The 18,730-nt window shown below is 45.3% G+C and overlaps 1 protein-coding gene across 4 annotated transcripts in view; it reads left to right on the forward strand.

Moving 5' to 3' along the window:
- Eda (ectodysplasin A) overlaps nt 1–17,049 on the forward strand; it is a 388,917-nt gene extending 371,868 nt beyond the window's left edge. The window contains exons 3-8 of one of the 4 annotated variants that reach the window (XM_051142162.1): nt 772–795; nt 5,632–5,811; nt 7,261–7,295; nt 8,156–8,207; nt 10,814–10,935; nt 12,629–17,049. In XM_051142162.1, the coding sequence (XP_050998119.1) occupies nt 772–795; nt 5,632–5,811; nt 7,261–7,295; nt 8,156–8,207; nt 10,814–10,935; nt 12,629–12,880 (665 nt within the window). In that variant the 3' untranslated portion in view covers nt 12,881–17,049. Of the gene's footprint in view, nt 1–771; nt 796–5,631; nt 5,812–7,260; nt 7,296–8,155; nt 8,208–10,804; nt 10,936–12,628 lie in introns of all 4 variants that reach the window. The other 3 variants (XM_051142163.1, XM_051142160.1, XM_051142161.1) reach the window with 3 other exon arrangements.
- The last annotated feature ends 1,681 nt before the right edge of the window (nt 17,050–18,730 follow it).

An 18,730-nucleotide genomic window follows, 5' to 3' on the forward strand; every position in this document is an offset into this window, starting at 1 on the left:
GAAACCTGACTCCCTGTGAATAAAGATGACCGCAACCTAAACTGTGTTACCTAATGCCACCTAACTGTATTAGAAATGACATTGGTTGTCTGAGTCTTCTGTATTGATTAAAACTGCTTTCCTTAAAAGCAATACATAAGAAGGCACTTGTGATTCCATTACCAATGAAACTGTGGATATTTCCTTTAATGCACCAATTAAGTTATGGTAAATTGCTATGGGAGTGCATGTGGCCCCCACATGAATGTATTACAGCCGCAAGGTCTAATAACTAACACATTAAATTACTATAAGGAAGTGACTTAAAAAGCAAACTACTGCTGTCTGCTCCTTCCATAAGAACACCACTTTCCCCTTCCAATATTCCCATCTGAAACTGCATCACAGCTTCACATGAATGCCTGCCTCTGCAACCTCAGACCTTGCAGAATTAAAGGAATGCCATCCTGCAGTTGTTGAGTTGTTCATTTCTGAGCATCTCATCTTCAGAGAGGAATACCCTTTCTCTCACTCCTGACTGAAGTGGGAAGATTTGTTTTTTTCCAAGGGAGGAATCCTCCATGTATTTTTTTTGTAGTCTCAATAATCAACAAATGTAAGAAGTTTGATAGTTGGACAATAAATACTTTGCCTAAAACCTGACCCGTAGATATGGCGTGCCCTTAAATTTGCAGTGCCTTGAGGTTCCCTCTTACTGGCTTTTTTTTTTTTAGAGAATAACATTTTTTTAAATTTCTACTAACTTAATTTTCCATCTTCTATTTCTAATAGGTCCTGTTAAAAACAAGAAAAAGGGTAAGTTGAGCTTCCTGATTTTATTAAATTGTCATGTCTTTTTTAAATTGAAAAATGAACAAGACAAGGCTTTGCATTTTCTTTCAACATTGATTGTTTATTACTTTATTTAATCATTTCCTTCACTATTGACTTTATAAAGAGCAAGAATTAGTTCTTCAGTAACAAGCTATGGAAGATAGAATTGACTCTAGCAACACATAAGTTGTCTTTCTTGGATATTATTATTGTTGTTGTTTGTTTGTTTGTTTGTTTGTTTTACCCTCCCCTTTCCCTTGCACTGGGGATCAAATCCAAGGCCTTTGCCCTAAGAATGGCAAAATCTTTACCATTACATTCTACTCCGAGTCCCTATTTTAGTTCTTCTTTCTTATTCCTTTTTATGTTTCTGTTTCCAGTTCATATTTATTTCCTTTCTTGTTCTGTCCACAAGAACATCCAGGGCTACATAGAGAAACCCTGCCTTGAAAGACCAAAAATAAAAAAATTCTTTACCAGGGATGCAGAAATAGTTCAACTATTAAGAGCACCCATTGCTCTTATAAAGGACTTGGGTGTGGTTCCCAGAATCTCCTTGTTGGGTCACAACCATTTGTAACTTCAATTCCAGGGAATATAATGCCTTCTTCTGTCCTCCTCAGTCAGGTACCAGGCATGCCAGTAATATTCTTATATACATACATGCAGGCAAAACACTTAGACACATAAAATGAAATAAAGAAATCTTAAAAGTTCTTTAGGGCTGGAGAGATGGCTCAGAGGTTAAGAGCACTGACTGCTCTTCCAGAAGTCCTGAGTTCAATTCCCAGCAACCACATGGTGGCTCATAACCATCTATAATGTGATTTGATGCCCTCTTCTGGGCTGCAGGTGTACATGTAGGCAGAGCACTGTAGACATAATAAATAAAGATCTTTTAAAAAAAAGTTCTTTAAGTTATTTTGGTCTGTTTAGATTTATGGTGCTTTCTAGAGCATTCCAAACTGCCTAAAAAGGCTAACTACAGAGGTCGCCTGCCAGTCCTCTGTGCACAAGGTACTCTACTATTTCAGGTACCCTTACTTACTTGTCAAACTTGTGTTACTACTGAAAAAAAAACCTACAAAAAGGTCCAGCCTTCTGAAGACCTGAATTGAGCAAAGTTAATAAACACCAGAGAGCTGGAGTGAGCACAGAATGTTTCTGCGGTCTCCTGGGTGTTTACCCCAGGATGCTCCATCTTGTAAAGAAGTAAATTTGAGTTTCAAGTATTAGGTTCTTGACTCTTGTCACATCCCTCCAAAATAGAAATTACAACTCACATTGTTGCATCACATTGCTACCTCATGTATGCAATCTTATTGGGAGGAAAAGGCACATAAAGCCTTAAACATCTACTTTATTTAAAAGTGATTTAAAAGCCATTTAATATGGATTTCCTTGGACACAGTGAATAGACACGTACGTGAAGAGGTAAATTGAATTGTTCACTTAATTTTCACCCTTTAATGGAATTTTCCTACTCACATAGCTCTTGCTTCCTATTGCACATCTTCTTTTCCCCCACCCCTGGCCTCCCTTTACTCACTTGTTTTTCATTGTTCAATGTTTGGGACTTAGCTGAAAGGTTAGGGGAATGCCCCTTTGATGAAGTTTAGCTTTGAAATGATGTGATTATTCTTTTATCTAAGACTACACGGGGTACTTTCTCAGTACAAACATGAAGTATGCCGTGAAAGTTAGGGAATCTAAGGAAGGAATTCAATCTCTTGATCTAGAGGTCTTTTTTTTTTTTTTTGCACACTCTTCTATAGGAACTTCAATAGGAATGCAACTATGAGGGACTTCCTTGTCCAAGGGCAGAGAAGCCAAGAAGGCCAACTGCAAAAGTAGATTCCACCAGGGGCTTCTTCACAGATGCCTTCTGACTCACCTCCGTTTATACTGTCACCATTATTCTCCTGGACTGAAGGGGGCTCTGGAGGTAGTTCTTCTAAAATTCCATTAGATGATTACAAGGGACGCACATTCTTGGAGCTGAAGTTTGTGGTACTGACAGAACACCCTGGGAATGCTGGAACCCAGAGCAGCCAACTTCTACATCTACTCTGTGTCTGTGCATCAACTTCTTTGTCTACTCCAACTGGAAAATAAGGAAAGAGCTACACACCTTACATCCAGGCTGGGGAAGTTTCCCAGCTAATAGTAGTTCAGTATTTCCTGTGGAACCTAAGTCTCAAATAGAGACAGAAAGCACTGAGGCCAAACTCCTTATTTCCCAGACGGAGAAACTAAGGTTCAAAATGCTTCTGTGTCGGGGCTGGGCTTTACATCCTTATCTCCTGAGTCCAGATCCCATGTTCTTTCCACTACACTAACTAGAATTGAAATTTGGGTGCTGAATAAGCCTGATTTGGAAGCTATACAAATCCAAAAGGAGATGGTTTACATATTCAGCATCTTAAAATTTGCTAGATCTAGAAGCTGGGCAGATCCCATCTTAACCGCTAAGCTCATGGCAAACTCGGTACTTTGTGCCTCTAAGTCTTTAAAGCCCTATGGGTCTTGTTGAAGAAATGCTCTCAGACCCACTCTTTCTTCTCTGAAGAAGAGGTCCCATTCTGGCCCACTGTTCTATTCCAAATGAGTATGTGCTTAGATGTGAATAGGTGGCCTCTTTATGGGCTTTTTTTTTTTTTTAAAGATACTTGGATTTTTTTAGACATGAGGCACTATTCTTTTCTCTATTTTTAACTTTTCATTGATTCTTTTTGGATTTCACATAATGCAACCCAATCCTATTCATCTCCCCATCTCTCCATATCCTCCCTCCACCCTTGCAACCAAACCCCCAAAAGAAAACAAACAAAAATCTCACCATGGAAGCTGCAGTGTGTCACACAGTTTACCTTTTCTGCCCAAACAGCTTTTCTTACAAATGATTGGTGCAGTGTGTCATTGGTCTGGTCAGGGCCTCTGGGTGAAGCCTTATTCTTAAAGGAGGACCTGATAGATCAGGACAGAGTTCTGCAAACTAAACTTTCTGAGGAACAAGGAGTTGAAACCAATAAGAAAGTTTTAAAGTGAAGGTGACCTAGTTGTTATTGTGTTGCTGTTTGTATGTTAATTTGAGGATGTTGTTGGCTTGTTGTCAATTTGACACAAGCTACAATTATTTGGGAAGCAGAACCTCAATTGAGAACCGCCTCTATTCGATTGCCTGTAGGCAGCTCTGTGGGGGCATTTTCTTGATTAAGGATTGGTGTCGGTAGGCCCATCCCATGGTGGGTGGTAACACCCCTGGGCAGTTGGTTGTATAAGAAAGCAGGCTGAACGAGCCATGGGGAGCAAGACAGTCAGCAGTGTTCCTCTGTAGTCTCTGCTTCAGTTCCTGCCTCCAAGTTCCTGCCTTGAGTTGCTACGTTGGCTTCCCTCAAAGGACTGTGAGGCAGTGTATATAAGCTTAAAAAACCAACAAAAAAACTTTCTTCCTCAAGTTGTTTTTGGTCATGATGTTTTATCAAAGCAGTAGAAACCCTAGGACAAAAGGTAGAAAGTTTATATTGGAAATTAAGAAACCATCTCAGGAGAGGGCACTGTAAAAGATTTCCAATCCTGGAACTCCCATTAAAATTCTAAGAGGGTAGAAAGAAGAGAAAGTAACCTACCCGTGACCACCTACGGTCTTGTGCTAGATCTGCTCAAAAAAGAACAGGTCCATAGGAGGAACAGTTATGATTCACTTACCATGACTACACCCTAGAGGAAATGTTAGAAGAACTAGAATATGAAATGGGAGGACCGAGGTTGTTCTGGAAAGACAGTGGCAAGGAAAGGTGCGAAGGTTCATAGACAGGAAAAACAGTGCATTTGAGAATACAGCCTGGAAGAAAATCTCTGAGAAGGTGGATTAATTTGCCTACAAAATTGATAGGCAGCCTAATGTCTCAGAGTATATGAGGGTTTGTGTATATGGGGACGACTACTCTTCCCTAGCTGAATGAAGAACAGAATAAAAAGTTCAAATGGCCACAGGAGGGATTTCAGTCAAATGTACCAAAGAACTTCCTAACAGTGAGCAGTGAGGGGTGATAAACACTGGGACATGTAACCAGGAGAGTTTGCAGAATTTCCTTTCCCAGAGATCTTTAAAAATAGAGTCTAGAGAGGTCAGCTGAGAAAGCAAAGCCTGCCGCCTCCTCATCAGGTCTCTCTGCCTGCTATTCCTTCTTTTCTGTTGTTTCTTGATAGCTCCAGTCTCTCGCCCTCTCTTTCCACTTTCATTGCCAAAACTCCTTCCCACTCCTCTTTTGCAGCCAGTGCTGCCCCTATCCACCCCCGTCTCCTGCACATCTGACTCATGACAAATCTTCCTGGAGCTGATGGTGTTCCTCAGGTCAGACTTCCGTTAGCCTTTTGTTAAGCACATCAAGTCCACCCAACTGGACAGCGAAAATGAAGTCCCACACTTATCAAGAATCCTATTCTTAAAAGAATCATAAAAGGGAGCTCTAAGCCTGATTTCCTGATAGTTCTCATCCTTCAGACTCAGAGAAAGACCTCCTCTTTGAAGTCTTTCCTGATCTGTTTTAGCACATGGTCTCTTTCATTAAAGTGGCACTCCTAGTATCTTATAACTTTTTCTCTGCTACACTAGGCTCCTTGAAGACTGTTCGCTTATTTCTATGTCCTCAAATCTATCTTGAAATGCGATGCAGACAAGGGATTATAAACATGTCCATCTCCTTAGCAAAAACTAGATGGTTGACTTTATGTCGTTGGAAGTCTCTGGAACTCCTGACAATATATTCTTGACAGTAACTAACTCCAAATATAACAGTGAATCCTGTATTTTAGGAAAGAAAGCCGGGCCACCTGGGCCCAATGGACCCCCAGGACCTCCAGGACCACCAGGACCCCAGGGACCCCCAGGAATTCCAGGAATTCCTGGGATTCCAGGAACAACTGTTATGGGACCTCCTGGCCCTCCTGGCCCTCCTGGTCCTCAAGGACCCCCTGGCCTCCAAGGACCTTCTGGTGAGTTCTACCTCCCACCCCTTAGAAACCTTGTCAGTACTTTTGGAGCACAAGAGCAGGTAATCTTGAGGGAATTTTCAAACTGTGGTAATGTACAGTAAGAAATCCCTACACCAGTGTTGAGGTAGAAACTGAACAAGTTCTGATAGGGCCTGGCCTGCTCTAACTCTTGTTGAGACCAAGCTGCGCCAGACAGGCCATCTGTTCTTGCCCTATGCCAACCCTTCCATCACATTCCATCTTTGGCTCTAGGCCTCCATGTAGTGAGCCAATAAACTCATGTGAGCCAGAAAACAGAGGTATGAGAAAGAGGTCCCAGTCATTCATTGGAGTTCCTGTAGTTATAGATTTGGCCTACTCTGACTTCCAGCGTAGAGTACCACATGATGTTTGCATGGAATGTTGGGGACAGGACAAAATACCAACCCTATTCTAGTTTCTTCCCAAGTACTTTGAGACTTCTTTCCCATTGGTGTGGGCAAGTAGTCCCTTCTAGTCAAGTGGTTAGAAGTTTATGAATCACTCAGGCTGTGTCTGTAACAAATGTAGACACCAAGACCACTCTGTCCCTGAGCCAAATGCTTCTCACAGTAGATCCTTAAATACCATGCTGCTCATTCAAATACCATTCCATCTCTTTGCATCTTTTTCCTGGAGCCCAGCAGGGCATGCAACAGGTACAGCTGCAGATCCAAACCTGCCTAATTAGAGTTGACAGGAGACAGACTGCCTGAGCTTAGGCTAGTTGCTATTTCTTTCTCCTGCTTCCCTCCTGTAACTTGAGGTTTTAAAGAAATGGACTCCTAACAGCTGATTTCTCTAGGTCTAAGAATTCAGCAGCAGGACTCAGATTCTTTCACTTATAATTCAAACAGGCTCGGCAGTGTTACCATGGACACAAGAGAGAAAGTTTTTTTTTTAATCCAATCATTCCACAGATATTAATTGAACAGTTTCTGTGCACAAAGAGATACATTGCTAAGTGGTCCCTGCTCTCATAGAGTTTATGTTCTAGAGTCAAAGAGACACACATAAAGAAACGAGATCTTTATAAATGGCAGTGGCCCTTGTGAAATCAGTAAGAAGAGAACAAAGGGCTAGAAAAGCAAGTGCCATTGTCTTGAGAGCGTACAATAAGAGGCATAGCCTCTTGTTGCTTTCCGCCAGTGGTCAGTGGGGCTTGCCTTGGGCCAATATTGGCAAGAGGCCAACTTCTCTACTGGGATCTAGACCCTCTGAAGAGGAAGGTCAGGGACAGGAATGGGAAGGAGTGGCTGTTCTCTTCCACGTTGTAATGTGACTCCCCTCTCCCCTTGGCTCTAAGACTTGGAGAAGGGCAGCTCTACAGGGATGGCTGTGGGAATCCAGGCTTTGAACCCCTGCCTGCTAAAACAAGGAAGGGGAGTAGAAAAGAGCACCACCCCCTGACTGCCCTGTCCTATTTTGCAGGTGCTGCTGATAAAACTGGAAGTCGAGAAAACCAGGTTGGCTGCGGATTACTGTCTTTCTGGGGAGGAGGGATGGCCTCAGGCTTAGGGTCACCTTGAAGTCTGCTCCCTGTGAAAAATCCCTGAGACTTTATTTTATGTTGGCCTGGAGGTCTATAAATTGAAGAGCTTTGCCCCAAGCATGTGCCTTTAGCTAAGGGAACACAGTCTTGCCTGCACCATTTTACTCAGTCAGAGGGTCACTATAGGCAGATCCAGTGGTCCGTGGAATAACCTACCTGTAGGGCCTTTGAACCTCGACCTCTGACTTCCCAGCCACCCCAGATGCCTGATGGGTGCTCAGACTGCCTGGGATCTGAAGCTGAGAGGTTTAACAGTGTGCCTTTGAAAAGCAGCCAACTAGCTCTAGGTCACGGCCAGCCTGGGCTTCCCCCTATGGCCTTATAGATTCCTTCCTAGTCTTTGATTTTCCCAGTCTGCCTCTTTTGGCAAGTTCTATTGCCTAGCCTCACCTTGTCCCCTCCCGGCAACTATCCTCCCTACAGTCATATGATAAATCTACACAATTGCACAGTCCTTTATGTCTTTATGGGTAATTTTATATTTGATCTCACCCTGTGAGAGTGGCCAGACAGATATTTTTATAACCCCATTTTACAGTTGGGGAAATAAAGCTCAGAGGCATCACATTTTGCTGAAGGTCACATAATGAAGACATGGGTAGAGCTACAAAGTCCTACTTTTTTTTAAAGAGAAATATAGCTACTGATATCCCAAAACCGAGGAGAGAGACCAGAATTGGGATACAAAGAGTCTAGAAGCCAGGGGTAAAAACACAGGACTGTACAGCATAGCAAGCAGCCATTACAATGAATCTCTTTTTCTCCTCCTCCCAGCCAGCTGTGGTGCATCTGCAGGGCCAAGGGTCAGCAATTCAAGTCAAGAATGGTAAGAATCAAAGTAGTCTCTCCCTACAAAGAGTTTCTCCCTTCCTTCATTCCAAATAATCAGCCAGCCTAGCTCCTCCCAAGTCCCTGAGTATCCTTGGCAAAGAAAGGGCATTTCCTACTCCATCGTGCCCTCTACTGGCTGTCCTAAGCAACTGCTTGCGCCAAGACCAGTTGTTACACCCAAATTGCATTTAGTTTTGTTTTTGCATTCAAGGGGGCAAACTCAGAGCCGAGTGCTAGCCAAGGGTACTACCTTTGAGCTACGTCATCATCCCCTAAGTTACATTTATAATCCACCCAAGTGGGATTTGAAAAGGACTTGGCAACATCATCTACCCTAGGTTGTCTTGATGGTTATGTCAAAGTCACTATGGGAATATGTGTAATGTGATAAGTATTTTCACAGTGCAAACTAAGGAAGTTGGACTGTATTAAATAAATTGTTTTGTCTCATTGCTCTATGCAGAAAATGGGTGAAGAGGGGGCTTTTCCCAGAGAAGGAGGTGTGTTAGTCTCCAGGAAGTAAGAGGCACTAATGTCTATCAAAAGCGAAAACATGTTAATGGGGCTGAGAAATGCTGATTTAATGTTATACCTTTATTTATGAGGTGGGGAAACAGAGTCCCAGAGAGACTAGAAATACCAAAATCAACCATACTGCCTTATGTTTGCATGGTCCTTTAGAACTCCCAAATGGTTTGTCTTTTGGTTCATTTAACCTTCACGACCACCCTTTGAGGTAGGTATTGCAATGCTCCTTTTCTTTTTACAGCCACAGAAACTAAAGCTCAATGAACCTAATTACCTAGCCAAGATTTTGTAGTTAAGTTGGGGGCTGAGGTTCAAAACCACATCTCTCTGACTCTTGGCACTGTGCTGTGCTACTTCAGTGATGCGTGTGTACACTCCACTGAAAGACTAGGTTCATTTTCTTCCCCCAAAGAGACATGAGCATTCATTAAAGAACAGCACTTGGAAATAATGTCCAGTCTCCAGGGTGCCCAAAGCCTAAAATGCGTGAACCCCCAGGAGTCTTGGGAAGCAGCAAGCCAGCCAAGATACCAGATGCTTACAGAGCTTGGAGTGGTAGGGAGGAGCGGAGAACAGAAACAGTAAATGAAGGTCACAAAACCTGTACTTGGGGACAGCTTCTAAGCATGCAGTCAGTCCTAAACTGTCTGTGTGGAGTTCCCCTAGTCACTGGGCTTAGCTACTCTCTTGACTGTCACTTGACTACCCAGCCTAATAGCCTCACAAGTACAAATAGGAGCAGAGTAACAGAAACATTACCCTAGCAGCCCTGTGGAGGGCCAACCACTGTGAGACCCAGGGTCCTGGGTGAGCCGTAATCACCATCCATCCCGGAAGAACACAGTCAGACAGAAAAGCCACTTGTTTGAGTGGCTAAGTGGTGGCCTTAGTGTTCACTCTATGGCAGAAGCTATTCCGTTTGCTCCCACTACCATAACAGAGCAAGACAGTTCCCAGCCCCTCCAGGCAAATTCCCAGTAGTAGTTTATGCTGACCACCAGGAATGAGGAGAAAGGCTGCAGTGAGAGCACACTCGGCAGAGCAGGCCACTGAAGTGCTAGAGCCAGGGCCTCCTTTTCCTCGTACCTCAGAGGCGGACTTTCTCAGACTGACTAAGGATGGATGTTGAAAACAGTCTTTTTGTGTGAAGAACAAATGGCTGAGAGAAAAAGCCCCTGAGAGCTTAGTTTCTCTCCTCTTATGGTAGGAGAGAGCATCTATCTGCATTTCACATCTGTAAGATGGAAAGAGAAATATTCCTCCCTCTTCCTATGCTTGTGTCCCCCAACTTAATTAGGGCTATGAAACAAATGCTTGGCCAAGGGTGCCTCAACTCCTAGGCACATTTGGTCTACTGCCGCCCTAGCAGGCCACCTGCCAGTATCGTAAAGCTTGCCCTCACCTATGGAGCCTGCAATCTGAGTGATCATCTCTGACACTGAACTACCACTATCTAGTACTCCAGACAGACGGATCGCTTGATTAAGTGCTTTCCTGGGGCCCTCGGGACGCTTCCCAGAAAGGAGTGGCTGTGGAGGAGCCGTAGAAAAGAATCTATTAAAAAGACGGCAAAAAAAAAAAACAAAACAAAAAAAACAAAAAAAAACCACATGAACCTCTGAGACAAGAGAGGAATTCGGGTGACAGTGCTAGGAAAGTGAAATGGAATACTAAGACTTAGCCTGCCACTCAGTGTCTGGATTTTGCCTGTGCAGTCACCATAACAACAAAGAAAATATGGTTATGTGCCTATTCTCCTCTGCCACCATCACCACCTCAGATCCCAGCTAGAAGGTAAAGAGCCTTGTTGATGAAAAGGTCAAGAGTGCAAGGATAAAGGCTGACACGCACATCCATAGGCCCTGAGGCAGGCCTAGAAGCCTCTTTAGAAACGTACACCTTTCCTGCTTCCAAATGTTCTTCTTAAAGCTTGGCCCCGGAAACTTTTGTGGTCACCAGGGTTAGATAGGGGAATGGGAGAGGTGTACTGCTTGGTATTTATTCATGTCTGTTGCCCAGATTATTTTGACATGTACTGAGTGACTGCCCTTCTCTCATACTGAGATCTTTCAGGTGGAGTGCTCAATGACTGGTCTCGCATCACTATGAACCCCAAGGTGTTTAAGCTACATCCCCGCAGCGGGGAGCTGGAGGTACTGGTGGACGGCACCTACTTCATCTATAGTCAGGTAGAAGTGAGTACGGTCTTAGGCCTAACTCTTCTTATATCCAGGGTGCAGATCTGGTGCAGGCCACCTAGGGGCACTGTGGAGCAAGCCAAGACCATCCAATGGCTAACGTCCTGCTGTGCTGGAGACAAGGGGCGGCTTTTCCCACCGGGAGGGAGTTGAAGGGAGGAAAGAAAAACCAAGGGAACCTGGTTCATTTCCCTGCTTAGAAAACCCCGAGCAGAGGCCCCTCCCACACGCTGCTGTCTCATTCCCTCTTGCAAGGCCCCAGGCCCTTGTTTCCCCCTCTGAATTGTTTGGTTCCACAGACGGACCTGACCTTGCTCTAAGTTTCTGAAACTACATCCCAGAACTGCAGAGACCCCTCCCCACAACACTGCTAGCTTGGGCGTGGTAATGGACAGTGCTTCTGTGGACCTTCTCTCTACCTCAAAACGATTCCTGACTATCTTCCCTTCCTCTTTCTCCCACTTGTTTGTGTCTGTTTCTGTTGTTCTTGCCTCCTTCTTGATGTCCTTCTCCCAGATCTTTCTCCCCCTCCACTTCCGCCCTTTTCCTGCCCTGGGCCCACTCCCCCACAGGTCTGCCAGTGGCCATCCATTTCCATGCCTCATTGTGTGCCTCCATCGGGGCTCTCCTCAGAGCTAGAAGTAGATAAGCCTTGAGGTCTTGGTTTCTGGGAGGCAGGCAGCAAACAGGGAGATAAACAGAAGGACTATGGAATCAACAAATGTCTCTCAAGAGAAAGCGACAAGAATGTTGGGTTAACAAGCACCTGTCTGGCACAGAATATCCTTTCCTAGCTCAGTGCTGACCAAAGACATTATGTGGCACTTAAGTATGCTGTTTCCAATCTAAGAGCCTATGGGGTCATTTTTATATGATTTAAGGTGTCAAATGAAGGAAAGTCCCCACTCCTGTGGGGGCATGTGGACATAACCCCAATATCCTGTGGGCTAAATTCCATTTGGCAGTGGTGAAAAAAAAATCAAAGCTCAGGGTGGGATGTGCTGACAAAAGGTAATGAAGGGAGGAAATTAGATTTCTGGACTCGGGAGAGGACTAGGAGTGGCCCACATGAGCTAAGAAAGCCTCCATGAGGCCAGGCCATGGGTTCATCCTTCCTCCTGGCCACAGAATGAAGTTAGGAGCCTAGGATTTGTACCCATTATCACTCGCCATCTCTCAAGAGCCACTTCTTTAAGTCAGCAAGCTAGAAGGCCAAGGCATGCTGAGTCCAGGAGAGGTGCGCGGAACAGAAGAGTATCGCTGCAAGCTCGGGAAGCTTCTGTTCACAAGCTAGAGACATGGGAAGTCATTACTGTGACCTCCCTGGGGCTTCAGAGTGTGGGAACTGTAGCAGTGATTAAGCACCCAAGGTGTACAAAGCGTAGCTTCCTGCCAGGGCTAGGGAGGGAGTGGGGGCCAGTGAAATGGCAAATAAGGCACAGTTCTTGGGCTAAGGCAGTCTGTCAGAAAGATTTGCTCAGCCCCCAGAACCCATGGGAGTAGGGGAAGGGCAGAGTGATCCTGTCACCCTGCTGTTCCTCTTGACCAACAGGCACACTTTCGGGTGGCACTGCCCCCTGCACAGGGTATGCTGGCAGCTCATCTGAGGAGGTTGTATCTGCTCACCAGGGGAGGGCCCCGCCCTCTTTTTCCTCTCTCCCCCAATCCCTTCTCGTTGCCTCTCACCCAGGTCTACTACATCAACTTCACTGACTTTGCCAGCTATGAGGTGGTGGTGGATGAGAAACCCTTCCTGCAGTGCACCCGCAGCATTGAGACAGGAAAGACCAACTACAATACTTGCTACACTGCGGGCGTGTGCCTCCTCAAGGCCAGGCAGAAAATTGCCGTGAAGATGGTACATGCCGACATCTCTATCAATATGAGCAAGCACACCACCTTCTTCGGGGCCATCAGGCTGGGTGAAGCCCCTGCATCCTAGATTCTCCCATTCCATCCTGGTCCATGCCCCCTGCCCCAGGTTTGGGAGCCAGGACTCCCAGAACCTCTAAGTGCTGCTGCAGAATGAGGTATATTGGCGTTGCAACCACAGAGAGAAATGCCCCAGTGCTATTTATTCCCCAGTGACTCCAGGATGACAAGGCCTACGTGACTTCCCTGAACAACCTTGAGCTGCCAGGACAGTTGATGGAGCCCCAGGGTTTTCAAGAAGCAGAACCTTCTTAGGCTCCCTGCTGACTGACTGACTGGCTTATGGTGACTCCTCAACCCCTAGGTCCCTCATCAGATTTATCATTTGTTGCACTAAACTGAGGATCCAAGACAGTAGGCCACAAAAAGCAAAGGTGCACTCCAGATTCTAGGGGTGACCATCTGACTCTGGGGGAAGGGGGTGCTGCTGCTTCTCTCTTGGCTGGGAGTGGCTTTAGGTTGCAACTTAAGGAGAGGGTCAGGTCAGAAGAAGGCAAATGCTTGTGGCAGAGACCTGGGCAAAACCTGCCAAGCAAGCATCCTTGGCAGAGGAGGCATTCTTGCTGCATTGCACTATGACCTACAAGAGGCTCAGAGAAACATCCTACTCAGGCTACAAGGTACACTGAGGCAGCTTGCTGGACTCCAGAGCTGAGAACTTTGCTCTGCCTTGGAATCATTACAGGAATGGCCACAACCCTGCCTATGTAAGAATCTGAGTCTATACTTGGGGCCAGGCATGTCCCACTTTGTTTACAGCTATGCTCCACTCTCAGAAAACAACCTGGAATCTTCCCACCCGTCACCCTCCCCAGACTGACTAGAAATTCTATCTTCTTTCTCCACAGTGCCTACCTCTGTCTGAGACAGGTGCTTCATGCTGTAGTCTTTAAATTACTTGGGCACAAAGAATTTCCCATTGATTAGGCATTGCAATTATTCCTCATCTAATTCCAATCAAATTGTGTCTGGGAACAGATGGTTAAACTGGATAACCTCCAAAAGCCCCTTGGAGTTTGAATATATAGGTGGCACTCCACAGTTTGCTGCCACAGTGGATTCCTGAATCCCCAAACCCTAGACTCCCCTGGATATCAGCAGAGCAGAGCTTTTCTACCTTTACCAGAAAGGGGGAGAAATAGGCATAGAACAGGGAGTTTTGTCCATGTTTGTTGGAACACAAGTGGTCATTAGGTCAGGTCTTATCTGAAAGAACAGCAGCTTGTGGCCCACTAGCTCAGTCTTTCTTCAGAAACAGAGTACTGTCACCATAGAAGTCTGGGCTGCTCTCCTAGAGCCAGGCTCGAGGGAAACCAGCTGTCTGGCTATTAGGCAGGGCTCTGACCCCTAGTTTGGATCCAAAGACACCTCCACCAATCTTCCTACATTGTCATATGCTAGGATTATTTGTCAACTTCCTTTCCAATTCCCTGGCTTCAGGGTGCCAGGCACAGCCCAAAGCTGAAAGAATCAACCTTGTACAGCCTGTTCCTCTTGCTCCTGAAATGTTTTTCTTTTTGACTAGATGGGGAATACATCCCTGAAAGTCATCAAAAACAACAGGTACTAATTTCTCAGCTGTATCTCCATTTCCAAGTAGGCACATTGCTTGGTCCTTCAAGGGTCAGGGCAAGACATGGCATGCCAAGGCTCCTGTGTCTAATGCTAATGAAGCCTTATAACCAGAAGTGAGGTGAGCGTTGGATATGCATCTGACTTCAAAAGGCCCTGAACAATCAGCAGTGGTAGCAGGAACTAAGAGACCCTCTCTTTAGCATTTGAAGGTTATTTCCTCTGTTATTACTTCCTTTGAAAAAGAGGGGACAGAGAATATCACAGTTACCCATTGTATAGGTAAGGCTGAGAGAGATAAAGTGCTTTGATAACATCTCAGCCAGTATAAGTCAGAGACCTTAGCCTTTAGTGAGGTCTGACTCCCAAGCTAGTCCCTTACCACAGCACTGTGTGGCATTCAGGGTCCAGAAAGAAAAATAAAAGTGATAATATGGAACTGACCTCATTGCGGGGGTCCTAGGGGGAAACCTAGCAATGCCCAATTTTTATTACTTGGTGGCACTGCCTATTCTTTGGGCTGCCAGGGGCTCTGTGGAAGAAGACTTGGGTGTTTTCTTGGGAAACAGCCCAATGATCAACCTTATAAGTTCCTGTCTTGAGAAGAATCTTCCAGTTGAGCTCTGAATCTCACAGACCTGGCAGCCTTCGTGATCTTTCACCCATCGGATTAAAGCAGTGGCTACCACACAAGGAGCTGCTGCAGGGCAAGACCTTACATTCCCAACCCTATCACTAGTTCTGGGAACCAGTCTGCTTCCTGTAGTCAAATGTGACTCCTACTCTCCTTATGCCATATTACAAAGACCTTGCTGTTGCCAAAGTCTCTCAAGAATGGACAGAAAGTCTGAGAGGACCAGGCTAAAGCATATGGCTGCAGGGAGGTAGATAAAGTTTCCTAACTGTGCCCCTGCAGGACGTGCCAACCCCATTGCACAATCCGCGCATGAAGATCATAGGTTTCTCACTACCCTTTGTTCCTTCTGAACCCTCCCAAGGAGCCTTAGAGGAAGAGGACTGGAGGGGAAGAAATAGCAGAGAGCAGGGAGGCCTGGTGTGCTGTGGTCCTTGGCAAAGTGGTGAAGCATTTACTGATAGGAGACTAGGGATAGAGATTTACAGTGTGGAATTGTTATGATGTGAAGTTACCCCCAAGGTTAGCATAGAGAATGGAATAAGGACATGTTTGGGTAAGCAGATAACAGGTTTGAAAGAAAATTGCATGGCAGGAGCCTCTACCAGTTGCGTGAACTTTAGGAGCCAAGCAGGCACAATATGCGGATGTTATTTGCCTACGGTTCCCTGGAAGATGTAGCATTTGCTTTAGTTGCCCCTGTATCCATCCTGTGCCAAATCTCTGTAGCTTAGTAAGAAAAGGCTAAGGACCCTAGAGACAAACAAGGGCTGTGGTCCTCAGGGGAGTGCTTGCATGTTACCCATCATCTAGTGGATGCAAATGGATTTAGAGAAATTTTTGACCTAGAAAGGCTTTTAGAAGGAATGTGGCCCAACCTACATCCATTCTGTTCCTCATGTGAAACTGATGTCCAGACAGTGAAAGGGGCCCTCCTAGGACACAGGGAGCAGGCCCCCCACCTCCAGACTGGGCAGGAGAAAGAGGCACAGCAGCCTGTCTCATGGGGCCTCCTCTTTCATACACCCTCAGACTCAAGGCTAGAAGTGTTTCTTTCCCTCCGGGAGCCTGTCCAGCAGAGAGTATGGCTACAGTCTTCATCAGAACTTGCCTCCCTACACATACTCCCCCAAGATATTTGTGCAGCTCCTGCCTCTGGGCTGGAAGCCTCTAGACTGGCCCTGAGCCAGGCAGTTTTTAAACCTCCCTAGGTTTGCCTGAGGGCCCACCCTTGCCTGGGGCCTCCCTAGACTATGTGCACCACAGAACCTGATTTGTTTTCTTAACTCATTTCAGGGCTCTCTCCAGGAGAGGGTGAGATGCGTCATCTCTTTATTCAAAAAGCTTCCAGCTGAGATGGGGGTAAGGGGAGAATGGCCTGGAGCAGGCCCAATGCTGCTTTGGGGGATCAGCATCTTGTGTGAGATACTGTGTATATAAACTATATATAATGTATATAAACAGGGATGTAAGTTTGTGTAAATTAACGGTTTATTCTTTGCAAATAAAGTGCTCCCCTCCCCATTCTTGAAATCATCTTGAGCTCTTCTGACATGTCACGTGCTTCTTTGTAAATGATGCCACCACACATGAGCTCTGGGTCGATCAAGAAACTTGCTTTAGTGAGCTCTCACCAGAAGGAAGCTTGTCTAAAATTTTCTATCAGTACATCCCACGTTCTCTTTGCACCAAACTACATACCTTCACCCCATTCACCTTAGCTCTTCTAGAACCATAAGCCTCAGAGACTTGATGACTTGCCAGAAGGCATATTGTCTTTTGGGGTGTTTGTTGGTTGGTTGGATTTTTCAAGACAAGGTCTCTCTGTGTTAGCCTTGGCTGTCCTGGACTCGCTTTGTAAACCAGACTGGCCTCTGTCTCACAGAGATCCCCCTGCCTCTGCCTCCCAAGTGCTGGGATTAAAGGTGTGCGCCACCACACCCGGCCAGAAAGCATATTGTCACAGGGCAAGAACACACAGCATGGGGCCACCTTCAGCTTGAGAATGTGGCATCTACAAAACTTGAAGCCTTGCTGAAAATAGCTTGGAGACATTTATACTTCAACTCCACATTAATATACAAATAGTCTAATTTTGCAGACAAAACCAATGTGCAGGGATGTCAAGTAGCTCCCCCAAGACCAGTCAACTAGTAGGTGCCTCAGCCTGGCTTGTTCTCTGGCATGCTTTCTACTTTGCCATGCTGCCACTACTGCCTGACCCCAATTTGTTTACTGGAGAAACCCCTGGAAGGTATTCTAAGAAAAGAGATCACAAGAACAGAGAGCAGCCAATTCTTGGCAGCTCAGAATAGTTATGGGAACTTTTCACAATCCCAGCAGCCTTTGTCCTATTATTGAGAATGTGACCCTTAGGTAATGTGGATGAGCCTGCAATGGCCAGATGAGCATGGCTTGGATACTGATACCCAGGTTGGTTCAATGGCTGCTTTGGAGAGAGGGATTCAGTTTCAGAAGCCTGAAATTTTTAAGAAAACCTTAGGATGTCTCTCAGTCATAGACTGTATCTTTAGTGTCCGACCCTGAGTTTTATTCCTAGCACAAAAAGAAAAAGAAAAAGAAAAAAACCCAACCCACAAGACACCTAATGGAAGCTCAAGGAAAATGGAACGTTGGGCACAAGAAACAGCACAGGCAGAAAACAGCAGGAGACTATGCCTTTGTCATACAATGTACAAACAACCACAGGAGATAGACATTCAGGACAGAGAGGGGGTGTCACGCTGTAGAAAGTACACCAGATGTTTTAAACCAACTTGATAAAAAATACAGATAAATAATTGGACCAGGTGACTTCCATCCAAGAAGGCCTGTGCACCAAATTGTGTAATATGTGATTGCAACAATCATTGAGCTGAGAGTGTGAGAGACCTGCCACTCAGAAACTCAAGTGTCCCATTTGATTATTAAATGAAGAGCAGGGTTAATAGGGCCAGGCTAGTGCAGGCAAGTTCCTGAGGGGGCGATGGGAAAATTAGATCTAAACCACTGACCATTCTAGTATAGCTTTATGAAGTGGAAAGTAGGTCTGGATAAGGGTCACCAAGGGATACAAAATGCACCACTCTGCATTTTCTTTTAGAAATTGAGACACCATGAGCCTTAGGACATTGTTTTCTCAGGGACAAGAAAGGGGTTAGATAGCTGGAGAAGAATGATTTTTTTTTTGTAGCTTTCCAGTTTACTAAGTTGAGTTGCACGCTGTAGCATTTAAACATGCCAGAAAGCTTTGAAGTAAGCAGTCCCATTTTACAGTTGAAGAAACAGGATAGGAGATGATGGATTGCCCCTAAAAAGCATAGGTCTTGAATGTGCTGCTGACTGAACCCAATGTCTCCTGGATCTTGAGATACCCAGCCCTTTAAGAGTGTTGAAGCCAGGAAAATGACAGACACACAAGGTCCTAGAGCTCCCAAAACAGACTAGATGGAGCACACAATACCAGAGATGGGCTGTTTATTCTATCCACAGCTTTCCTCAGTGCTGACACTTTGATGAACCTCCAGTGACTTCAGTGAACCTCTCTGCTTAGGGTCTTCCCTGTCTCGAGGGGGGGAGGGAAAAAAACTAGGAAGAAAGAGATGGAAGTGGGAAAGGATGGGCACAGAAAACAACCAAATAGACACACTCCCA

Source organism: Acomys russatus, chromosome X (assembly GCF_903995435.1).
Source record: "Acomys russatus chromosome X, mAcoRus1.1, whole genome shotgun sequence".
Lineage (NCBI taxonomy): Eukaryota > Metazoa > Chordata > Mammalia > Rodentia > Muridae > Acomys > Acomys russatus.